General features: G+C 30.9%; 2 protein-coding genes across 2 annotated transcripts; one reads left to right on the forward strand and one right to left on the reverse strand.

Annotated features, from left to right (window-relative positions):
• The first annotated feature begins 1897 nt into the window (after nucleotides 1-1897).
• Nucleotides 1898-25855, forward strand: LOC120178141 (WAT1-related protein At5g40210-like). The gene is made up of 8 exons (XM_039184085.1): nucleotides 1898-1908; nucleotides 20799-20981; nucleotides 21059-21124; nucleotides 21212-21325; nucleotides 24820-25057; nucleotides 25132-25290; nucleotides 25385-25536; nucleotides 25629-25855. Exons 2-8 carry the CDS (start codon nucleotides 20809-20811, stop codon nucleotides 25762-25764), a joined length of 1038 nt encoding a protein of 345 aa, XP_039040016.1. The 5' UTR covers nucleotides 1898-1908; nucleotides 20799-20808; the 3' UTR covers nucleotides 25765-25855.
• Nucleotides 3289-5267, reverse strand: LOC120178140 (protein RICE SALT SENSITIVE 3-like). Its single transcript, XM_039184084.1, has 7 exons — nucleotides 4994-5267; nucleotides 4779-4829; nucleotides 4521-4694; nucleotides 4322-4427; nucleotides 4199-4240; nucleotides 4038-4094; nucleotides 3289-3956 (listed from the first exon to the last, which is right to left on the reverse strand). Exons 1-7 carry the CDS (start codon nucleotides 5128-5130, stop codon nucleotides 3429-3431), a joined length of 1095 nt encoding a protein of 364 aa, XP_039040015.1. The 5' UTR covers nucleotides 5131-5267; the 3' UTR covers nucleotides 3289-3428.
• Nucleotides 25856-26055: the final 200 nt, after the last annotated feature.

Consider the following 26055-nt stretch of genomic DNA (forward strand, 5'->3'; position numbering starts at 1 on the left):
ATAGTTTAGGTACTAAATAATTAATTTATCCTAGAAACAGAACCTTGTTTGGATGCAGGGTATTTTTGCTTACCTCCGATATTTTATTGAGGGAAAGTAGAGTCACATCACCATCCACCCATTTTCCTGCTACATTATTAGCCAACACACAATGAGTTTGGATTATGCATCTTAATTGGAATTCATTCTATTCGGCTCCCCTAGGCCCCTAAATTGAAAATGAAACTCCCTCATCTTCGTTCCTTTTTCTACTAAAAGGCTGGAAAGAGGATGAAAAGAGTAAAATTACCCCTCCCCCCATTTTGCACTTCACAACTGGAAGAGAGGGATTGGGATTTTGCAAAAACATTTGGATAAATTATATGTTTAGTCGTTCAGTTTTCAATATATTTTTGTTTTGATCATCTAACTTTTAAATTGTGTTCCTTTAGGTTGTTTAGACATTAATTCTTTAGTCCTGACACCAAAACACTATGTTTTAGGGCTTTTATTTCTGAAATTTACCTAAAGTCAATATTATTTCTCATGATTGTCATCCTGCTTTGTTGTCATTCTATAGCCGTCAACTATTGTTTGCAACACAACATATTTCATAGTATTCCCTTTTCCCTCATCTTTCTTCTTCCTAGTTTAATTTGTCTCGAGATTCCCTTGAAATCTCGAGATTCCCTTGAAATCGATAAAACTTAAACCAAAATTTTAAAGTAATCTCGGTCTGATATGTAATATCTACTGTCCAATCAGCTTGGAATTGAGATATATTACTTTTCTCCTCCTTCCAAGCTCTCCAATGTTAATATTTAAAAAAAAAACATTATGGGGTAGATGAATCAAAAGGAATTTGAATATTTGAGTTTGAGAAAAAAATTACGGGGTTACATAAATTTACCAATTTTTTTTAAATGATGATAACTAATGAGCGAGTGATATAAATGAGCAAAATTTAAAAATTTCATAGTTGAATGACAAAAAATAAACTAAAAATTGGGGGACTAAACATGTAATTTACCCAAAATTCAGAAACCATTAACTTGTTAAGAGGTAATAGGCTACTTGATATAGGAATAGTAAGAAAAGAGGTGACTTGTTTTGTTGTTTCTCAAATTAGTTTATAGTTCATGTTTCAGGTTTGTGATTAATTTCTAGTTCATGTTTAAGGTCTGTGATTGTCTCTTAGGATATTTAAAGTTAATTTTTCCATTAAAAAGATAATATATGTATTATATCATAATATTTTAACAATATAGTATGAAAGCGCACGAACCAATTTACCTTAGTGGTTAAATGAATCATTGTTGTTCTTAGTTGTCACGTGTTCGAGCACCAGTGACTGCAGCAGGGTGATTCAACGTTCATTGTCCAATGATTAAAAATGTCTAGAACATATACTACTTTATAATCACCTTACCTTAATTAAAAAAACAATATAATGTGGAGGCGGGGGTTGATGGACATTTGGCACCGTAAATGGGTGTCCTTTAGGGTGACTTGGCCTAGTGATAGTGGGAGGCAAGGAATGAGAGTGAATTTGAGCTGAGCTGGATGTGGTAGTGGTGGGAACCCGATTTCACATGCTCGCACATGAGTCCTCACTTAATCCTCTCAACATCCTCACCTTTTTCTTTGCTGTTTATTCACTATTTCTGAAGTGTGCCCACTGCCCTACCCAGCACGGTAAAGGGTTAACAACATTAATTGTTTGCCCACTCACCCTCTTGCCTCTTTTGTTCCACTTATAGCTACCTCTACTTTTCTCATTGCCTACTACTACTACCATTTCTCCTGTGATCCATTGGTACATGGTTCCCATCTCACTGAATCCATATGATCATGGATAGACCTAGGGTTGATGGATGTGATTGTCTCTCCTACAAATTAGTTGTTCGAACCCAAATCACCAATAAAGAATAAATTTCCTTTAACTAATGGAATCATTCTACATTCTGCACACGCATTTACATATACATATAATTTGTAAGATTAAGTTCGAATCCTATCACCGTCACTCTTGGTGGACAATCTATAAATTCCTATGTAAATCTCAATTGGATATTAGGTATTCCTTGATCCTAGACTGGAGGAGCCGCCCCTAACCTAAACTTTATTATAAAAAAACATATACATATACATATATGTAAAGTTTAATTAGATAAAGTGATCCACAGCCCATTACTATTGACTCAACTGGCCTCATGGCCTTATCTGGAGATTGAGTCTTAGGCCTGGTTATAACAGTTTCATTAATCATTACTGTTATAAGTGAACAGCTGTTTTTTAATATGTGGTTTTATATTTTAAAATAATAAAAACTAAAGAAAAATTGTTTTCTTTAAAATTTATGAAAATAAAAAAAAACTTTGAAAAGTCATGTAAAACTAACTTTTTTGTTTATTATAGAATAAATATTTTAATAGAATAATTCCAGAAAATAAAAATGAAGTTCTTAATTTTATGTTGGGTTGATTTTTTTAATAATATAAAATATTTATAATGACATTGTTTTATTTGCATGTATAATTGTACTTGATGTATTTAGCCATATTGTTCTGGTTACCCTTGTTAATGTGATGTATTTAGCCTTCGTTAGCGGCGAATATAAACCATAGTTACGAGTATTGACACAATAAAAATATTAATTTAAAAAATATGAGGATAAATTCTATAATAATTAGTACTTGTATTTTATTCAACTTGAAGAATTAGTCCTTTGACCGCTCAAGATAAGGTGTATAAAAGTGATGAACGATTTTAAGTTCAAAAAAATAGTCTATTTTATGTGGATAATTGCAAGCGCAGAAGATCGAATCCAAAAGAAAATATTCTAGCAATGACTATAATTATCTAACACATGAGATGCATTAATATATATTAATAACGTGGAAAGAAAATTATAAAATTAATTTCTTTGACTATACACAGGAAACAAATAATATAGTGTCATAGGGTAATTGTCTAATTGATAAACCCTATTAATACTTCATTTTCTTATTATATGAAGTTTCTTTTCGTTTGCCAATAATTAAATGTTTAAAGCAATTATCATTTTGGAAGAATTGCAGTGAAGTATCATCCTTATTATCATATAAATCTGCACCAAAGAAACAATCTTCTCAAGAATCATATACTAAAAAGGAATTTAAGCTCATATATATGGGGGATGGAAGATGAAGTTCCATTATAGTTGAATGATGATATATATATACTAGCTGGGAATCTAGGACTAAACAAAGCTTCAACAGCAAAGAAAGCTGCTATATTTTAGTAGAAATTAACACCCCAATGAGACAAAGGGAAAATGATCATCGCCTAACTTCAACGTTAGAGAAAATCAATGCACCGTTCCCATGCACAATCTACATATAAGAACTGGACTATAATATATATATATGTTTTGTATTTATATGATACTCCAAATATTACTTGCTATATCAAAATCCATCGTCGGGCCTGCAGCTTGTTAGATTGAGATCATGGGGGTGGTGTTGATGATAATGTTGTTGACGACGATATGCAGAAATGGAGGTGCTACTTTCAACCATATCTTGTTCAGGCGGCCTATACTCTTCATCAATTTCTTGTTTCGCCACTTTTTCGATTCCGATATTGTATTCGACGGGCCTTTCCGATGATAAGAACGGTGACTGTACCAGCTGAGACTCGCAGTACCCGGGAGAAGGTTGCAGTGGTACGACCGATGGAAGCTTGGAAAGAAGGGCTTCCAGGCTGCTCATGGAAGGAGTAATTTTCGTAGGCTGACTGAAATGGTCGTAGAATTCAGGCGGCGAGGGCGGCGGCTGTGCAATCAGCATCCCTGACGGGAAATGCGCCCACGGTTCTGGTGTGCCGTTAAAAGGGTAAGCGGAAGAGGAAGGATGGGGCAAGAGTGCTCCTGGAATGCTTTCTATGTAGCTGAATTTCTTTCTTAGTAGAACCACATAACTCGGGTCTTCAATTACCTTTGAGTAACATATATGGTACTGTCAGTGACACATGATCGCAAAGCAAATTGTGTAGCTTTAGAGAGAGAAAGAGAAGACCTTGTGAACAGCTCCTAGTTGGACGACACCTTCTCTAACTGCAATCAAAGCGATGGTCTGCAAAGATATTAATTCAATTCAAAGCAAGTAAAGTACCTGTAGATCTACCTAAACTCTTCGAGACAAGAGAGTTTTGTGATGTTCAATATTACGGTATATACCTTTATTCCGGCCTGGAACTGTGCCTCCCACGTCCTAGGATGCTGCCGAAAGAAGATTTTGTGAGAAAACCAAAGGGTGTAAATATGTCTTATATGTATGTATGCATGTATGTATATGCTTACCGAGTCTGCATAGTTATGCCATGCTGACAAGAAGTTGATTTCCTGCTCATTCGGTTCTTTGTATATCCACTTGTGACTGTGGTCTGCAGCTACTTTTCCTATCAAACTGCCCGATGTTAACAGATAAAAAAAGATCAGTTTGGATTGAAATTAATATTATCAATTACCCAATGTTGACAGCATATGGAAATAATTTTACCCTTCTCCATAGTTGTAGATTTCGTGGGACATCTTAAAGAAAAGCTCCGGTTGCAGACCTGGATACTGTTGAAACTCACCACTGCCATGGACCGAGGAACCGGGACAGTCGCTGGAGTTGATTTCAGCTGCCGAGGCAGCAAAGTTGCAGAAACCATCTTCCCAAACTAATATCCTGCAATTTTGTCCAATACGTAACTATGAAGATAGGCGTAATATATCAAACTAAGTTATCAAATATGCATGGATTGGCATGTACCAGTTTCTCCTGTTGCCTCTTGACCTGTCATAAGGTCCTTGACCATCCCATCTATCAACAAAAGTAATGGAAAAAAAACAATTATGTCGCACACAAAAGGCATAAAAACTATAAAATTAGAGATTATGACATTTGTGAATGAGTCAGACATGTTAGATCCTTTATCTTGGAAGAAAAGGAAACCTACAGAAACCAATACTAATTTGGTTGCTTACTTGGGAGGTGGATAGTTTCTAGGTAAGATTCTCCAGAAAACTGCATAAACCCATTGAGAATTCTCATGAATACATAAGCTTCTCAGCGTGTGTTGAAGAAGATGAGTAACAGCTAATGGACTGAGATTTTCCTCCATTAAAATTCTTCGAACTTTCTTTTAGAGCTTCTCTTTCGTTCTTTTTTTTCCCCTTAAAGGAAGGGAGAAGCCAGCATCTTAGACTCCTTTATATAAGCAAACCAACATGGAAATGTCACATTTATAGCTCTCTTTCTCTCTGTTACTGTATTTGCATTTAATCATGCTTTAAATTTTACCAAAATGATTTCATGAGACCCCACGGGTTTTGCCTTCTCGGTTCCGAACGGTTCTCTTTTTATCAATCAAATTTCAATTAATCCTCCGTTTCAAAATCTGCTCTCTCCTGTACTTGTAGTGTATACTACTGCTTTTCCTCTTTCTATATACCCTTAATATTTTTATGCTAAAATCATGAGTTTTGCTCCAGTATTTCTCTTAGAACCCATATCTCTTTGAATTCAAACCCCAATGTTTTCTTCTTACCTTTTCTGACACATGTAGGTATAACCGCTCATTTCAGTCCCAGGAACAACACTTGTATTTCCACCTTCTCCATTTATTCACTATCAATGGCAAGCTCCATTATCACCATCATTTTGGTGCATCCAAGTGTCCATCTATATGGGGTATATCAACAACCAAATATTTAGCACATATTACTTCCTTACCATACATACATGAAGATCAAAGGTTAAGAGTGTTGAAGAGGTTTATGGTTGGGTTCATTAATGAAAAAAGAGAGCTCGAAAAATCATTAAATGATGCAGTTTTAGGGTTGTGTGATTGTGATGTGTTTTCATAAATGTCAAACTTTGCTGCCAATTCTCAATCCCTTCTTTTCTTACCACACATGCTTGGATGGATCGGAGTCTGAAAATTTTAAATTCGAATATAGTTTAAATATCTTTTTTTTTTATATATTTTTAATATAACTTTTTTTAAAATTTGTACTTAAAAAAATAAAATTATACATCCGTCTTTACACACATAGATTAAGAATAGGATACGTGTATGTATAGGTTGTGAGCATCAAAACAGACACAAAGGGACCCCACACATGGATGTGCTAGAGCACAAAAATCACATGATTCTATTCATTTCTTGACAGATTCAATAAGTGGTCTGTTTGACTAGCTTAGCTCGAGAGAGATGGAGACATTTTCGTCGTAAATTTTCAGGTTTTTGGAGATCTGCAGAGTTTTGCAGTAGAATTAATATGGTAAACCGATCATCACAAACAGTTTTTCAACATTTTGACCTATATATATACACACACATACACACGGGTATTGATGCAACGATGTATGAGAAACCAGGGTACTTGTCTACTAGTAAGATTTTCATTAGTTTTGGGTCCTTTGGGATCTATATTTTCCCTCTTTCTCTCTCTCATCTGCAGTTTACATTATGAGTAAAAGGAGCTCTCAGTGCTTTCAATTCAACCTTCCTGACACCAAGAAAGTTTTTGGACAGAATTATGCTCTTGTCTTTGACCGGATGTTTATGACAAAAGTGAGATGATTAGCAACTCTAATCATCCTGTAATTATCATCACATTAAATTATCATCCACAACCAGCATTTGTGCTTTGACAGCGACAGGCCATGCTTGTCTTCTTTTTTCATAGAGTTTATTATTGTATTCATAATAGGTTTATAAAAAGCTGGTGTTATCGTTGTTGTTTAAAGTTTGTGGAGTTCGTAAATGTACGGTCCCCTTTTGTTAGGTGAAAAACAGCCTCTGATGAATTGATGTCAGCAGAAGCTCCAAGTGATACTGGCTTGGATTTTACTCATCTAAGAGGCCACTGTTCTAGATGGGTAAAAATATACTTTAAAGTAAAAAGATCATGTATGTTACTAAAAGAACACTAACAAAATAATTACTTTTATAATATCCGGAAAAAATATTTACTTTATAAAATAAATTTAATTAAATGATGTTATATTAATTTAATTATTACATAAGTTCATTTATTTTCTTTGTTTAAAAGATGGTGCCACTGTCCTTTAGTTATACTGTTGCCACCTCATATTATATCATAGTAAGTTATGTTTTCTTCATTTTTTCTTTTTTAATTTTTTTTGTTTATATATGTTTAAATTCTGGGTAAACTACACCATTCACTATTTGTTTTGAAAAGAGAGTAACAACACTATTCACTATTGAACTTTATACTCTTCGCTCACAATATTTTTACTTTTTTTCAATTTACTCAATGAATTTTTGAATTGCTCTTGCTTTGATCACTCTGAATTATTTAATTATTATTTTGGTATGATGTGGCATTTTAAATTTTTATTTAATATAAAAATAATATAAAATATAAAATTAAATCCATATGGTGGTGGTCCATTGTTCGCTGTTGTTGGACGCCACTGTCGACGACCGTCGATGGTGGTAGTTTGTTCCCAAATTTCATTGGCGGCTTCCTCTAGACCCTTGAGTCTGTATCTAACCTTCATTTTGTCCAAACATGCTCTGAATCCGATCAAAACTGAGGAAATCAAAACGTCGACGACTGTAGATGGTGGTTGTTAGATCTCAGATTTCATCGGTCGATTCACCTCAATCCCCTGAGTCTGAATCCGACCTCCAATTTGTCAAAACATGCTCTGAATTCCACGAAAAGGAGACCGAAAATGAGGAAACTGAAATCTTTCAATCGAGATTCACGAGTTTCGGGATATTTTCTGGTGAAACAACCACTATATTCGTACTCAGTATGTCAAAGTGAGTCTCTTTGTACAATTTGGGATCAAATGATTATCAATTCCAAAGGCTGAAGGTGAATGATGGTGACGAGAAGGGGTAGTGAGAATTTTTAATCTTTTTAAATTTAATAATAATAAAACATTGTTTTGTTATTTATTTTAAATTATTTTATATTTAATAATATATAAAAATGTCATGTCATAGAATAATAATAAAATAATTTGTAGTAATCAAAACAAGAACAATTCGAAAGTTCAGTGAGTAAATTAGAAAAATTGAAAATACAATAGTGAAATAAGAGGGACTAAAATTTATAGATGAATGGTGTAATTTACACTTAAATTTTTTTGTGTTATTTTGGTCAATAAGTCCTCTCCTTTTAATAAAATGGTGAATTTTTTTCTATATTCTTATAATACATTTTTTCCTCTTACTTTTAGGGTTGGATTTAATGTCTCCTCTCCAATTGACATTTATTTGCATATCTTTCTAATATATGATAGATTCAAACTCTCATGTTAATTCTCTCATATTGATATATTATCGCAATCGTTAAAAATAGATTGAGATTGAGCGCTGATAAAACTAGATTATCAATGTGTTGTCATTGTTATATGTATTTTTAGGTTAATATTGATTATGCTTATCTTTCACAGACGACAGTAGACGACAATGTTATTTATTTGTATTATCATTTTCTAAGTTGTTTGATTGAATGTCCATTTTTTTCGTATAATAATATTTTATTATTTAGTGACTATTTGTACATTTTGTGGTTTTAAGGAAAATAATCAATTAATATAATTAATCTAAGTTGTTAAAAATAGATTATCAATGTGTTGTCATTGCTATATGTATTTTTAGGTTAATATTGACGATGCTTATCTTTCACAGACGACAGTAGACGACAATGTTATTTATTTGTATTATCATTTTCTAAGTTGTTTGATTGAATGTCCATTTTTCGTATAATAATATTTTATTATTTAGTGACTAATTTGTACATTTTGTGGTTTTAAGGAAAATAATCAATTAATATAATTAATCTACTCTATTTTTTTATAAACTCATTTTATAATATTATTATATTTGTATTGGGAAGAAGGTAGCATGGGAGACAAGAATCCTGGTCAAGATAACAGGTGTTGGAATACCCCATCCCTTTCTTCCATTAAGGAAAATGGAATCTCTGCTCTTCCCATCCTTCCCAATGCCCCCAATTTGCATTAAAAAAATGTATTTCCAATAATAAGCAGCTTGATATAACTTAAGCAAGGTCTTAGGTTCGAGTCTGTGTATGCAGAAAATCTCCGTTGAGAGACTCAAGTGTGTAACCCAGGCTCAGTGTACATTACCTAAAGCGAAGCCTTGGAGCTGGAGGGCAACAAAATAAAATAAAATACCCAAAATTGTTTTATACATGTATTTATATGACATAAGTGTTGGTAGTCTGCTGAAAGATTGAACATCAGACAATGAAACATAAACCTGCTAAGATCTTTCAAATGTGCATGATGCATGTATCTTTAGTCTTCATGCATGCCATGCTAATGTGTCTACTAGTTAATGTGACATTTTCCTTACCCAAAACCATATTGCCCGGATTATAAGTTGATAAATTAATTTATATGCTAATAACATAAAGGAGCAATGACTACCGTCTCTCACCAACGGATTGGTTCAAATGATAAATAGTTTGATATCGTTTAAGCAAGATCTCATGTTCGAGTCCTTATGTATGCAAAAAATATCTACTGGGAGACTCATCAACTAAAACCAAATGTACGACCCGAGTCAACCGCGAAACTTTGAAACTGAAGGACAACAAAAAAAATGACTGCCACTCTCTCTTCTCATTTTTTTCTTGTTCATTAGGAGAGTGGTATAGACACAGGGAGAGATAAGGTCCCAACAGAAGCAGTAATTCCTCTTAAAAGTTTTAAATTCTTATATAATTTAAATATTTTGTTATATTTTTATTAATAATATATTTTCATCCCTAATATAAACTACTAATAATGATCACTTATGTTTTAACATAAGTCTAGTCATGTTACTTTGTATTGTGTATTTTATTTAAGTTTTCTAAGTTATAATTAATTAAGATTTTAGTTGGTATTTAAGAAGTCAGGGTTTAAATTATGTTGATATAATATGCTCTGAAATTAATTATGGTTTGATGTTTGGTGAGCAGAGGTACAGCTTCCAGCTGAAGTCAGCTATGCCTTTTATCCCTAACTAACAACCATCATTAGTGGGAACAACATTTGAAAGCAGCTGTATTCCATGACATGATTTGGGATCTACCCACCATTTTCATCATGACTTTGTTGGATAAGATGAAGATGATGAATATTTTTTTCCCAGTGCTCAAACCACACGTTTTGCATGATTAGGGAAGCCCGTAAGCCAAATATATTAAGGCATTGGAAAAAATTATAAAGAAAGGGAATTATGTATTAAATTATTGATGTATTATATGTTATGTCACTCCGTTGGTGACATGACATATATTATATATTTAAATGTGGTGATATAGTATGTGCTACTTTTACTTAAGTAAAGATAATATAACATATAACATGATAATAATTAAATACATGTAAAAATTTTGTGAACAATTTAACAGATTTCATCTGACATATGTTATTTCGATAAAAAAACTAAATCTTTTAAGATTATAATAATAAAAAATAAAAAAATAGTTAAATAATATTGAAGGTTGATTTTAACACTATACATTTTAATTTTATAAGGGAGAACCAAATCTTGGTCAAATGCATAGAAAGCGCTGGGAATTCTAGCTTTCCAACACAGAGAAAAACTCCAAGGCATCACGTGAAGCATGGTGGTCACCATCTAGGACCTAGAAAAGCTTGTGCACCCACCTAAAAACACTCAAATAAAATAACAATAATAATAAAGTAAATTTGATATAATGAGAAGAGTCTGAAAGAAAGACAGACCCTTTTAGCTAGACACTTTCTCTAACCTTTTCAGCACTGTAAAAACTAATAATATTTGCTCAAACAAATAAAAAACTTCAGTGACCCTTGACTTCCAACTTCTTCATATCATCAATGTAGGAAAGAGTCTCCCATACACAATATTGTACCATTTGAACTTAGCATGACTTACATCAACTCCATAATTTATACACTTTAATTCAAATATATATATATATATATATATATATATGATGGTCCAACTTCTCTTATTGTGGATACATATGTTCAAACACGAGATCTTCTCATTGGAGCTTGTAAAGATTTGGCCATCCTCCTCCATACCATCATCCATCAACATCATCAGAAATAAAGTTAACTGTGACCAAACAACAAGAAAAGGAAAAAAAGGGAACTCCAACTTATTATGCTTTAGGGCTTTAAGTTTTTAACTGCAATATTAATGACGTTGATGGAGCCATGCAAATGTCTGCTTAAGATTAAGCAGCCATCTAAGCTGTCCTTAATCAACAGAAAGATTCATTTTGAGTCGAGTGAAGAAAAAGGAGAAAGAAAGGGTATATGATTGCACCACTTGGGTGTGGGCTAGGGTTTGATGATGTTAGCTTCTTTAACAAACAGAGCACTGAAAGTGACTCACAATCATAGAGAGATTGAATAGGGCATCTAAAGATTCTTGGTTGAGGACAACTCGAGTGAGAGATTTCATCTAAGGGGGAGAGAGAGGTTGAGACATTTGATCAATCCAACCAGAAAGTGACCCCTCACAGTGAACACGCCCACAGAGGCGTATAGTATATGCATACAACATGCATACATGTTGGCATGAGATAACGATTTTATCAATTTAGCACGGACTAACAAAGAGACTGTGACACCATACTGGATTTTCTCCCTACCTACCAACCTTTAGATATTGACTCAAAATGAAAAACTCTAACCGTCTAAGGGTTTAATTTTTTCTCCCCACCAACAAAATTACTTTTTTCTTTCTTCTTGGATTAATATAAAAATAAGTGTCTAAACTATACACTTTTTCTTATTTAAGTGTCTAAATTATTTTTTGGTCAATCTAGGTGCCTAACATTTCCAACGTTACACTTTTAGGTGTCTGGACCGTTACCACTGTAAATTCCATCATTAAGTGACACGTGTCATCTTTATAAAATTTTAAAAAATTATATTTTTAAAAAATATAAAATTTTCAAAAGCACCTTAACGTGACACGTGTTACTTAACGGTAAAATTTAACATCTATTACGACCGAGGTACCTAAAAGTGTAACGTTAGAAACGTTAGACACCTGAATTGATCAATTTTTTTTCTTTTTATTTTTCCATATCCCATAGTAATCAATGTTAAAAATGATTCAGCCCTACATAAAACTATTTTTTTATAAATATAATATATTATAAAAATTCTGAGCTCCTGTCGAGATCCAAATACGGCCATGTAGGCAAGATGCTCTTTGCTCTCTCTTCTCAAAACCAAAATTTAGAAAGAAGAAAAAGATAACGAAAATGGAATATATTGGAATCGGGTATTGGATTTTCTGTGTTCATACACATATTGATTTCTGTTGGATTCTTTTTCCACCTTAAATCAGGCCCACACGTTTTCGAAAGGAGAACCTCCATTGGGTACCCGTATGATAGTAGTTCCCCTCGCCAATGCTTATCCAATTCGGCTGGTGGACCCGATGGGCCAATCCTAAATTCCAAACCCCTAGCCAGCAAATCCCGACCCTTGATTGCCCACGTTATGTGCCGGTTTCACTACTATGATTCATTGACAGTGGTAGGAAACAGTCAATTTTCTGTTGCTGCTTCACGCCATTGAACCTTTATTCTGCTTTCTGGTTGCACCACATTCACGTTTCGAGAACGTGGTAGTTTACGACTTTGGTGCTCTTGAAAATTCTATTCAAATGCTGTTGACATAACTTCGTCTTGTTGGTGGAGCACTTACAATAAGACCTGTATGTTTAGATCATGCAAATTGCCATAGTTTAAAAAGAAAAAGCAGAGCAGTGGACCTACTCCCCCACCTCAGCTTTATTAATGCAGGCACCACAGTCTCTCCCTTTTTATTTGCATCAATCAGTGATGGGCACGAGAAACGTATCGGTTGCTAGACTTGGCAATATTAAGATTGAATTTATCGTTATACCTTTGGTTAATGATGATTAATTTATGTTATATAAATATAAATTAAGAAATGGTTTTAATGGGTATCAGCATTAGGGTGGATCCAAATCACGTTGTACTTTCCCTACACTTACTCACTCTTACGCATGTTAGATCCACGAGTTTGATGGTGACACTAAGCCATGTGGCCCATGTCTCATCCACAATCCCTACTCCAAGCCTCTGACGTTCATTGAGCCTACCCAGCTACGCCTCTATGTATACCGGAAAACAACAAAGTCGTGTACTATATTCGGACAAATGTGATTTTATGGCTACACATGCATGTCCTATTTATCTTATCTTCAAATGTCATGCCACGTTAGGCAATTTGTAAGTATTAAACATGACAACAATGCAAATCTATATAACATTGTGTTTGTTATACCCAATCATATATTTGTATCTCTACATGATTAGATACATGTCACTTCCCATACGACACGTGTTTAACACGTACTAAACAACTGAGCAAAGTTTGCCTGTCTAAGGCATTGACAACTCCAAAGTTCCTTAAAAACACCCATGCATGAACATGTTGTGTGCATTAAGGGTTTCATTAGTATGGGTGTACAATTGCGGATTCATAAATGTTTTTAAGGTACACATATATGCTAACAATACAACATTTTTGAACAGATAATATAAATTAAATTTTAAGATAAACACTCTAAAATAAATAAAAAAAAAAATAAATTTCAAGATAAACTCATATTCACCCTCAATACTGTGTCTCCGCCACTAGCTACAATAAGGTAGTATTATAAACTTCTGATTTGTCTATGCTAATAAAAGTACTGCTCTCTTCAAGTTTCCCGCGACCATTGCTCTTAGAATGATTGATAGTAATATTTGGATTATGTCAATTATAGACTATTTATTCATTCTAATTTAGAAAAAGAGTTACATGTGACAATTCATGATGGAATTAATAAACGATCAACATAGTTTTGTTTTGAAATTCTGATGAAGATGAGAATAATCTTAAGATTATCAAAAGGAGAAAAAGAAGTCCCCTCATAGTTGGTTGAAGGTTTTATAATGACTCTTAACTGTTAGTGTTAGACCTAGAGTCATAATTATTACTCATAGATTGATTGTTGAATGGATTTGGTCCTCACAAATCATGGTCTGCTAATACTCATATCGACGGAAAATGATTGATCAAAGAGTATGACAATCCGAAGTTTGTGGTTGGTTGAGAAGGACTCTTCGGAGGTCTCTTATTGCTTTAAAGACTTTGATTTTCAAAGGAATTATTTGTAGAGGAGGTTCGAAAAAGGTATAACAATACCGATAGCTTGAAATGACAAGTTGCTTAAGAATCATCCGTAGATATAGAACACGTCTCGTGCTCATTTCTGTTTTATCCATAGATTTCCACTAGTTTTCTTACACTCAAAGCTGTATGTTTTTTTAGGATCTGATGCAAATTGATTTTTCTGCAACAGTTAGAGCTGAGCATGCCATCCGCCATAGAAACACTTGTATGTGACAATGGGTAAAAAGAAAGCAGCCGAATCGGTCCAATTGTTAAGGCGAAGACAAAACTTCAAATAATTGAAATACTGCAGCGCCCCAATACTCTGCCATGTAATGTCACTTTCATATGACCGGGAAAGTGAATCTTTTTTGTCATTTGATCATATAAATGGTGATGATCCATAATAGCTGAACTGGAAACACAATGAAGTTGGGATTTTCGTAGTTCAAACATTTGGACCACTTTTAAAGTTGAAAATGATAAACATGTATTGGTCCAGCGCCTACTGCCCAATAAAGGCAATAACGCTTGAAAGCTAAAGGGACTAACTACGATGACCTAGATCAGCCCTATACTCATGCAATATATATCGAGATCAATTAAATGTTAATAAAAAAAACTTTCCATTCTCCATTATTTAGATCATTCTATCTTTTATCAACCATCAAGTTGGCATTGACTAAAGTTCGAGATCAGTGGTTGCATCCATGCTACCTCAACAACTCCACTAACATGACGAAATAGTCGAACCACACAGCCGTCCAACACAAAATTGAATTTCGTATGAATAATGACCTGACATCAATTACTTCTCCAGGTTCTTTGTATATTATTATCCATCCAATGCCTGTTTCATAAGGCCTTTAACTAGCCTACGTCTTTTGAATACATGTTTCTAGACTTCTAGTCAACTACAATGCACAAACAAGTCTTATGGCAAATTCATGTGGCTTGTCAGAACGTAATTCAAAATCTTACAGTTATATCTACAATGTTGTTAGTCTACAAATAGTCATAATGATCCTATGGATGATATACGCACTAAAGAACCGTATAGATATCCCTAATTAAGACTAAAAAAGGCGGAAATACCTTCACAACTTTTTTTCGTTAGGCAAAAGTTTATATAAAATGTAGAAAGGCTAATTAAGCCTACAGTCTTAACACCAGCTAATGATCGTTCTTTCATTAATTACAGCTTCTCGCTCAATCAAAACGATTGAGGAGACAAATTTATTGTTATAACATTTATCGATGGCTTTTTCTTGTTTTTAGGAAGATGTTAGCCCTCGAATACATTGATGACTTTGCATGCAACAATGAACATATTGGTTTTATAGGGCTTCCAATATGGCCACAAAGAAATATTTTTGATCAAAAATTTTTTAGACGACAGGAAAAGTTATTAGGACCGAATTCAGACTTAATACCAATTAAGACTAAAACAATACAAACACTGATATTTTGATCAATTTTCTTTTTAAAAATTTTATTGTATTCTATGGAGATTTTAACTTTAAAGAAGGCCCATAAGAATTCAACAAGATATTTGGGCCAAGCCCTTAGGTATGGCATTGGAGTAAACTAAAGGAATGTATTGGGCTTGCTAACTTTTAGCTTCAAGCGTCTTTGTTCGATGTTGCGATCTACATAATACAAGTTTTCAACTGACAATCCAAAAGAGGATATTACTATTTGTGGGGGGGGGGGAGCTAAAGCAAACTAAAAGTATTTAAGCTATGAAATGATTTTTTATCATGAATTTTTTAAAAATGGTAAAATAATTACACATTTTTAATGGTTATAAAATTATTATTACGATGTTAACTATTATTAAAGTAGTGATATGATACATTCCTTCCGTCTCATAAAAATGTTCTTTATTGACTTTTTAAAAGTTGATTTTTTAAAATTTTGAACATGATTATTTTAAATAATTAATTTTATAAAATATATATTTAAAAACTAATTGGATGAAGGTTTTTAAAATATATTTTTACATATTTTTATTGATAATAAATTTTAAATAATAACTAATCAAAACTTAAAAAATTGACTCAAAAAAGTCAATAATAGACATTTTATGGGACAGAGGGAGTATTAACCACATCAACTCTGTGGTGGATCTACCTTAGTGTTAGGATGGGCACATGCCCATCTTGAAATTTTTTGGAATTCAAAGATTTTTCTTGAAATCTCAAATTTTTTTATTAATATATGTGTCTACCCTAAAATTTTATGGTGGCTGAAATTTTGTCGTATATATCTAGATATAAAAATTTTATATTATTAATATATGTGTGTCCATTCTAAAATTTTATGGTAGTGACCCTGAACTTTTATCATATCCACTTATATATAAAAAATTTATATTATTAATGTATAAAAAAAATTTAGATACACGGTTAAGTGGGTTTGAAAGCAAAAAAGTTTAACGAAAAGGTCTTTATTACACTTCCTATTTTTTACTTGAATTGTTGTTTAGGCTGTCATGTATATGATTAAAGATACACTTTATGAAAGACTTTTTTTTAAAAAAAAATATTGTTTATTGGATTTATTTTTATATGATATGATAAGTAAACGAATATTAATTTATAAATTATAGGGTTAAAGAAATTATTGTTTTTTTAGAGAATAAAATTTGGGTATCAATAACTGTAATATATTGTTAAATGAATAAGAGTATTTAAAATATATATTATTTTATAATCATCTTAGTTTAATAAAAAATTAATCTAAATAATAAAATGGGGGTGATATTTTAGAAAAAAAAGTCCAAAATAATGCTTCATTCCAACTGGGAAAAGGCTTGTGATTATTAATGCAAGTACAACACGCAACTGAGGAAGGTGAGTAGGATGGCCGCTTCATTGTCTTGTAAATTTATCACACGACAACTTTAGATATCGATATGCCATCTTCCAAACGTTCATTTTTTTTAATAAAATATATCATTTTTGTTACAAAAAAAAATTTAAATAAGGAGCGGTTTTTTCAATCCAAGACTAGAGCATACATAATACTCAATTAGAATTTATATATGAATCTATAGATTGCGCATTGATAATTACAGTGGTAGGATTTGAACTCGACCTTACAAACTCAAATTTCTGAACCACAATCACTTGTGTCAACACTCGTTAGGATATCATTCCTTATTAAACTATATTTTTTTCTTTTATTTCATTTATTATTTTTATTTTTCTAATTTATTCATTGAAATTTTGGATTATTCTTGCTTTTGTCACTCTGAAAAAATTTATTATTATTTTGGTATGACATGGCATTTATTATTATTATTATTAATATTATAAATTATTTTTATATTAAATAATAGAAAATGTCACATTATATTAAAATAATATAGTACAAAAGGTCTATAAAGTCATTTGGATTCCAACAATATTTTATGGTAGAACCAGAAATGCACACCAAATTTAATGTTAAAATGAAAATTTCTAAAATTTAAAGAGAGAAAAAATTTAAAAGATTTTTAAAAAATAAAAATAAAGTTTTAATATAAAATAGGCTTAAATATACAAAAGGTACCCAACGTATGCCTTTGGTTCCAATTTAGTACCTAATATTTTTTTTTGTTCCACTTTGGTGTCTAACGATCCAGTCTATTACACATTTAGGTGTCTGGGCCATCAACGGCGTTAACTTTTCCGTTAAGTGACATGTGTCACAACCTAGTAATTTTAAATTTTTTATTTAAAATGTAAAAATTAAAATTACATATATATTTTTTAAAATGAAAACAATTTTTTTGAAATAAACCCAAAACTTTGAAAACCTTCATTTCAACCGCTAAACCCACGTTGGTCGCCGTGTTTTGCCGTCGACGAAGCTCCACACAACCTCCCTTCCCCTCGGCGAGCGAAACCCCCATCAAATATTGACCAATCGACGGTTGATCGATGACGAATCAACGTTTTATACCCGACGAACCCTAGGATGAAAATCGCGATCCCACACGATTTCAACTGCCGATCGACCATCAATCGATCATGATTTTAATGGGGTTTTTGGTCACTGAAGAGAGGGGAGGTCGGGTGTAACTTTGACGGTGAAAAAAGCAGATGGTTGGCGTGGATTTAGGGGTTGAAATGAAGGTTTTCAAAGTTTTGAGTTAATTTCAAAATTTTTGTTTTCCTTTTAAAAAATATATATGTAATTTTAATTTTTTTAATTTTAAATAAAATTTTTAAAATTATCAGGTTGTGACAAGTGTCACTTAAAGACCAAACTTAATGGTCCGTCACGGGTTGACCTAATTTGAATTACAGAATGAAATATTAAACATCAAATTAGAACAAAATAAAAATTAAACACTAAACTGGAATAACAGACATACATTGTACACCTTTTTTTTTATGTATATTTAATCCTATAAAATATAAAACATATAAAATTTAAAATTTTTATAGAGACTATTAACCCAACTTTCTTGGCACTTAGCATATCATGGGGTGAGAGGGCTATTTTACTATTTTTATTTCTTTGTTTCTATCTTCTTCATTCATCAATATTTGTGCTTGTATTTGAAAGCTGGCTTTACAAGGGAAAGAAAATTCCATACAAGTTTGGTGCAAATATTTGTATTTCTCACTGATTCTGACATCATTTTGTTACATCTTTCTACTGATTTGACTATTGACCGGAAGATTAATTGTAATTGTTGAGTTTAACCTTTATTTTAATTTAGTCAAACTATAGTATAGCAAGAAACATAATCCGTGCGATGGGTTAACAACTCCATTTTAAAAATAATTTTAGCGTCAGGATCAAATAACGTTAACGGTGCGTTTGAGTTACGGAATGTAAGATTATCAGTGGGAATAAAAGATTATCAGAGAATAAGATTACTGGGAATATTGTATTTTGTGTTTGGTTGATTTAACAGGAATGTAAGATTACCGTATTTGGTTAAAGGAATAAAAGATTATTAGAATATATATTTGATCAAATTGTCCTTATTATATATTTGTATAATATTACAAATTGTAAAATATTTATATATTTTCTTTAATAAATTAAATTCATAATATTTATATAATTTTGTTTACAAAATTAAAAATATAAAAAATGTTTAATGAAAGGGTAAATTTTTTTAACCCCTGAACTTCATATAAAATTTTAATTATAGATTTTTTTTTTGTAAATCTAAAATAATTTAAGGATAAATTTATAATTTAACATTCGTAGAATTTTTATTATTCAATGACAGGAAAAAGATATTTAAAAAAAATAAAAATTTAAGGGCATTTTAGTCCAAAACGCCGGTAATATACCCCAAAAAGTCCACTATTGATAATAAATCATTATCGAGAATGAGATTCCCAACTAACCAAACATGAGAATGTGAGATTCCCATCTTATGAAAATCTCAAAATCTTTAAACCAAACTCCCCTAAAAAAAAAGTGAGGAATGATATCATTTAGTGGTTTTAGTAATCAAATAAAATATCATTTTCTTTTTGAGATTTTCAGTTCAAACAATTTCTATTATTATAGGGTGTATACGTTGTTAAGGTGAGTAATGTCAATAACTTGAAAAATAAGAGATAAAATTTTAAAATTATATTTAAATAATAAAAATCTTAGATTTTCTCTTTTCTCTCCCCATGTGTGGCTAAATAGATGATGACATCAATTTTGGTATGATTTGATTGTATTATTTAATTTTCTTTTGATCTCTTGTATTATATTTTTTTATAATTTTTAATAATTATGTTTTTTTATGACAAATTTTTCTCCATCTTTATAATACATTTTTTATATCTTTTGACAAATTTTTTATCTTTTATATTTGTTATTTTAACTTTTTTTCGTGCATATTTTTTTCTCATAAATTAATTTGATGTCGTATCGATTAATTAAGTTATTTCTTATTAGTTAGCGTATTGATTTTTCCTGTGTTGAATCATCGAATTATATTTTGATAAGCAATTTACATTTGTGGATATTTTTATTACGTTGCTCGAGTCCTTTTATGATTTCAGTAACTTGATTTATTTTATAATTCTTTTGTGATATAATCAGATTTATTTGTATCTATCTTTATTCTCAAACTTTTAGTTGAGAAACATTTTTACTTATATAATCATAATCAACTAATTTATTTTGTTCAAATTACTATTTTTTGTAGATCTTCACTAAAATTCTAAATATTTTTATTTTTAATAAATTTTGCAACTTTTATTAAAAAAACATGTTGAAATTATTTACACTAAATTATTATTTTACAAACTAAACATTTAAATTAATTTAAATTACAAAAAGATTAAATTAAATTGTTAATATTTAAAAGAAAATAAAAATAATATTTTACTATTTAACTAGAGAACCCGGTCCAAATGCCCTGGGAAATGACAAAATTTTGTTGATGATGCTATATTAGTTCATTATATTATAGAGTACAAAAATGTCATGATATAACTATCTCATCGATGTGGTATCTTTGCAAAACAATACAATTTCCTCCTCCCTTCATTTCTCTTTTCTTTTTCTATATGTTAGGAAGGTGACTCTTTTATCTTCTGCCTCACACAGATTATCACTATCCCAAAACTCTAAAGTGAACTACAGAGAGGAGATAATGTGGGGGGCAAGTGTTACCGCAATAATGGTTGCAACAGAGTTCTTAGAGGTGGGCTTAAACACTGTAAATAAAGCCGCCATGAACAGAGGACTCAGTGATTTCGTGCTCGTTTTTTACTCAAACGTTCTCGGCATCTTCCTGCTCGCCCCATGCATTCTCATCTTCTACAGGTAATTACGATTTCCGTTTTCTTTCTTCGGCTTCATCGATTCGAATTCCGAGAGCTTGGGTATCGATAAAATTGCAGGAAAAAGAGCCCACCTGCGCTTACACGGTCCACCATTTACAAAATACTCCTTCTAGGCGTTCTCAGGTAGGTTTTCGTTTTCCCTCTTTAGAGATTGAGAAAGCTGGTGGATTCATGAACGAACTTTAGTTGTTGGAACTTTGGGTTTTTCAGTTATAGTGGGCAGATGTGCACTTATATTGGAATAGGGTATGGATCTCCGACTCTGGCGTCCGCCATGGCTGATCTCTCTCCGGCTTTCACTTTCATCATCTCCATCATCTCTAGGTCCGTTTTTTTTTTATGTATTCCCAGTGCATATTTACTTACTTTTTGGGGTTTTTTAAACGGCTCAAATTCACTGGTATCAACATCATCTCCAGAACCCATAATATGTGGTGTTTTTGATAAAAATGGTCCCTCAATTATATAATATTATTTTGTTAAATAATTCAAAATGTTATATTAAAACAATAACAAACAATAATACTTATATGTGTCATTATTTTAGACATATCAAAATAAATTCATCAAATCTATCAATTATATTTTAGAGATGATTTTGTCATTTCCAGAAAATGATCAAATATATCTCTAAACTATGTGTATAGTCAATGTAAGACAAATTATGTGAGAGAGGAATAAATGATAGTCATCCTACTATTCTTTTTTATTTATTTAAAATTAATCATCCGATTATTTATATGCTCTAAATATATCGTTTTCGTTAAAAAAATGGATTACATGTCATGTGTACGCCATCAATTAAGCATATGTAAAAATATCACATCAACAACATATATTAATTGTTAGTTAATTAACGATTTTTCATCTAATAAGTGTTATTTTGATTAAAAACTAAAAGGTTAAAGGTTAAAATATTAAAAAAATATATATAGGTTGAAGAGACCATTAGAGCAAAGGTTTGGTTAATTTTAGTATTATGCCATTGTAAAAAGACTAAATTTATTGTTGAAAATAGAAACTAGAGTTACATGAATGATTTATTGTGTTATACGAGCATATGATTCAAGTTTGTCAAAATGAAGTTATGATGAAAGAGGAATTAAGGAAGTGTATTCGAGTTATTTGAGTTGACCCGAGTTAAAAAGAATTTGAATTAGTTGTGTTGATAAGTCATATTTTATTATTCAAATTTTGCTTGAATTTTTTCAAGTAGAATTAGATATATACAATTTAAGTCAAATATAATTAAAATTTATTCATTGTTCATTAATTTTTAATTAAATATTTTTAAAAAATATATCTAATTTAAATATTGAATATATAAAAAATATCTTATGATTAATAAAAATAAGACACAGAGATGTCGTATGGTTGATTTGGTTGGTCAAATGACCTTTCACTTGAAATATAATGATATGATGTTTAAATATTTTCAACCTATGTAAAAATAGTTAGGGTAAATTACGTATTTAGTACTTAAATTATCAGTTTTATTTTATTTTAGTATCTAAACTTTTAAATTTTTTAAAACCATACATAATATTTAGTTTTTATTTTATTTTAGTACATCGCCGTTAAAAACTTAACAACACTGTATTTTTTATGGGTAAATTACATCATTCATCAGTCAACTATCTTCTCTCTTATTTTGGTACTAAAGTTTAAAAATTTTCAATCTAACTACTCAAATTTCAAATTGCTCCTATTTTAATCACTCTAGTTTATTTTATTAATAATTTTTGTGGCATAACATTTTTATTATTATTTTATTAATATATAATTAGAAATAAAAAATTAAATTTGAAAGTTATAGTGATTAAATTAGGAGTAATTTGAAAGTTAAGTAATTAAATTTTAAAAATTTAAACTTTAGTGACCAAAATAGGATTGAGCAGATAATTGAGTGATGAATGATGCAATTTACCCATAAAAGGTGTCACTTGCAAATCACCTTAGCAACGATGTATCAAACCAAAACAAAATCTAAACATTAGGTATGATTTTGAAAGTTTAGATACTAAAACGAGTCAAAATTTAGAGTTTAAATACTAAACGTGCAATTTACCTAATGATAACCATGAAAATTGAATTAAAATTTAAAGGAAATTTATTACTAAGTGATTGTAATAATGAAATATAATATTATTTTTGTAAATATTATCTTATAATCATTTTAAATTATTAAAAAAATTAAAATTTATATTAATATACATAATTCCACAGATCATGTGAAATTGAAATGCAATACACACACATTAGAAGGAGAATGACTCTAGAGAGAGTAATACACATCAATGTGCACCACTAATGATGTGCATTGATATGCATCATTAATATAAAACTATCGAAAAATTCATAAATTATCATAAAATTTATTAAAATAATTTCATTTTTTTATTGAATTTTAAAATTATAAAAAAACATTAAATTTCGGATTTTATTAAAAAAAATAAGTAACAACCATGAATTATTGTTAAGGGAGTGACGCGACATACTAAATTAATAAAAAATATTTTTTTTGGCCTTTCAATTTTAACTAAAATTTTCTTTTCATATATTTTTTAATATTTTTAAGCAATAATTTAATAAAGAAATTAGAAATTATAGTTTTTCTTAAAATATTTGAAAACATTTTATTTTTAAAATTAAAAATTACAATTTTTTGGAATTTTTTCATTCATCAAATTATCTTATAATTAATTATTTATTAATCATGATTGTATTTATAAAATTTATTATTTATAATTTTTGAGATCCAAAAAATTCAATTATCAAAGAATATAATTGTTTTTTACTAAACGGTGTGATTCAAATATTTAACTTTTGTTTAAGAATTTTAAACACAATTTTAAAAAATACATCCATAAAGTTCTAGTATCATATTAATAAGAAGAATACATCAAACTTAAATGAAAATAATCGAAACAGTCATTAACATTTAATAATGTATCAAGTAATTTATATGGTATAAATTCAATATTTATAACATGACACTAACAATAATATTTCATTTATTTATATCCATTTTGTTTTCAATTTAACCAACATAATAAAAAAATATTTTAATTAAAACGAACAATAAAATAAAATTTTAATCATAATTAAAGGGTCAAATGAGATATTTTCTATTAATTTAACTTACCACGTCACGTCTTTAATGATAGATAATGACGTTGTCCCCATTTGTAACAAAATCTAAAGTCCAATGTCTATTATATAAATTTTGAAAATTTAACGTCTAAAAAGACCATTTGATATATTTTAATGTCCATTTATGAATTTTACCTTATAAAATTAGTAGTGGATACCAATGTTTGACATTCATTCTAAAATTTTGCCTTATAAGAATATTTGTCTCTAATTATTTTAAATTAAAATAATCTATACACTTATAAAGATTTGAGTAATATCATTTATCAAATTCCTTTTTTTTGTAAGGTTAGATACTACATTGTTGAAATTATGGTTTTCACCATATAATATGCTTTAATTTATAATTTAAAACTATATTTTAATTTGACATAATTTAATTCCAAACTTTTATGATGCCATTAATTGATCACAATAATTACAAATATTAACTATTCGGAGTTTCGATGTTGACATAATTTTACCTCTCAAAAACACCCATTCTAACTCAATATCATTAATAGATAAATATATTTATTGTTATTTTGTTTTGATCGTTTTGGCGTGGATTTTGTATAACCCTGTAGGGGTTCTTTTAATATCCACTGTATGTGGATTTTATAATGAATATAATATTTGTCGTGCAAAATTAAAAAAAAAAAACAATCTTGAAATGGTGTGTGCAGGATGGAAACGCTGGACCTAGGGATCAAAAGCAGCCAAGCAAAGTCTTTAGGCACTTTGGTATCAATCACAGGGGCATTTGTTGTGACTTTATACAAAGGTTTTCCACTTACCTTTGCTCCATGGCACAACAACAGATCGCTTCACCACGTTCTTTGGATTCCTCACTCAAACTGGATCGTCGGAGGCTTTATCCTAGCGTTCCATAGTATTATCTTCGCAATCATACTTAACGTTCAGGTACACCCTTAATCCATATACAATGAGCCATTTTGTGTTAAACGCATAATTTTGCTGCTAACACTCATCTGCAGACGTGGATTATAAGGGGGTACCCTGCAGAGATGCTGGTGACACTCATGGCCAGCATCGTCGTTGCCATACTATCCTCAGTTGTCTCGGTGGTGGTCGAGAAGGACCCGGACGCTTGGCGAATCGGGATGAATATGGAGTTAATAGCTTTCGTGTACACGGTAACGAACTAAAATAGAACATGAAATATAACTGTCGAGAAAATCATATATGTTCGGGCCTAAAGACTCGGTGCACATGATCGTGGTTTTGTAGGCGGCATTTGCGGTAGCATTTCGAAGCGTGGTTCATAAATGGGCGTTGAGGAAGAAAGGGCCTATCTATGTTGCCATGTTTAAGCCTCTTGGGATGGTCATTGCTCTTGCTATGGGGGTCACCTTTCTGGGTGACAAGCTTTATCTTGGAAGGTGAGTGTAACTTTTTCATATGGTGAACATAAAAATGAAATAACATCACAATGCATGCGTTAAGATTTGAATTATGGATCATGTGGGTGCAGTTTGCTTGGAGCAGCCATAATAGCCATTGGATTTTATGCTGTGATTTGGGGGCAAGCTCAAGAAGAGAAAATGGTCAATGACACTGAGTCTTCTAATAAAGATCCTTTACTCTCAAATACACCCACGGTGATGTAGTTTATTTTTTCCCACTACAAGCATAATATGGAATAAGCTAGTAGATCCTTTTCTATAAACAACAGATTCTCCTAATAATGTCTTGTATATTGTAAATTCGGATATTTAAATTCGATTCTATATTAAAATAGATACTACGTTTATTTTTAAGGTGTTCGAATTTTGTACATTATATTGAGAATCTAGACCAACTTTCGGCCTGCAGGATAAATCAGACAGATTTGGAGCAGATGTTTCGGCTCAAATTGTTTTATGTTTAAGCTGGTGGTTCAATGATTTAAGGTAGGGCCA

The sequence above is a fragment of the Hibiscus syriacus genome, unplaced genomic scaffold (assembly GCF_006381635.1).
Source record: "Hibiscus syriacus cultivar Baekdansim isolate YM2019G1 unplaced genomic scaffold, ASM638163v2 tig00112344_pilon, whole genome shotgun sequence".
Taxonomy (NCBI): Eukaryota; Viridiplantae; Streptophyta; class Magnoliopsida; order Malvales; family Malvaceae; genus Hibiscus; species Hibiscus syriacus.

What these genes read in the sequence shown, in the direction of transcription:
- LOC120178140 (XM_039184084.1), bottom strand. Translation starts at nt 5,130, where the DNA reads ATGGAGGAAAATCTCAGTCCATTAGCTGTTACTCATCTTCTTCAACAC. An exon ending in ATCTACAACTATGGAGAAGG is followed by an intron (nt 4,428 to 4,520) that starts GTAAAATTATTT and finishes AACATCGGGCAG; the next exon opens with TTTGATAGGAAAAGTAGCTG. An exon ending in AGTTCCAGGCCGGAATAAAG is followed by an intron (nt 4,095 to 4,198) that starts GTATATACCGTA and finishes ATATCTTTGCAG; the next exon opens with ACCATCGCTTTGATTGCAGT.
- LOC120178141 (XM_039184085.1), top strand. Translation starts at nt 20,809, where the DNA reads ATGTGGGGGGCAAGTGTTACCGCAATAATGGTTGCAACAGAGTTCTTA. An exon ending in CTCCTTCTAGGCGTTCTCAG is followed by an intron (nt 21,125 to 21,211) that starts GTAGGTTTTCGT and finishes TGGGTTTTTCAG; the next exon opens with TTATAGTGGGCAGATGTGCA. An exon ending in CAATCATACTTAACGTTCAG is followed by an intron (nt 25,058 to 25,131) that starts GTACACCCTTAA and finishes ACTCATCTGCAG; the next exon opens with ACGTGGATTATAAGGGGGTA.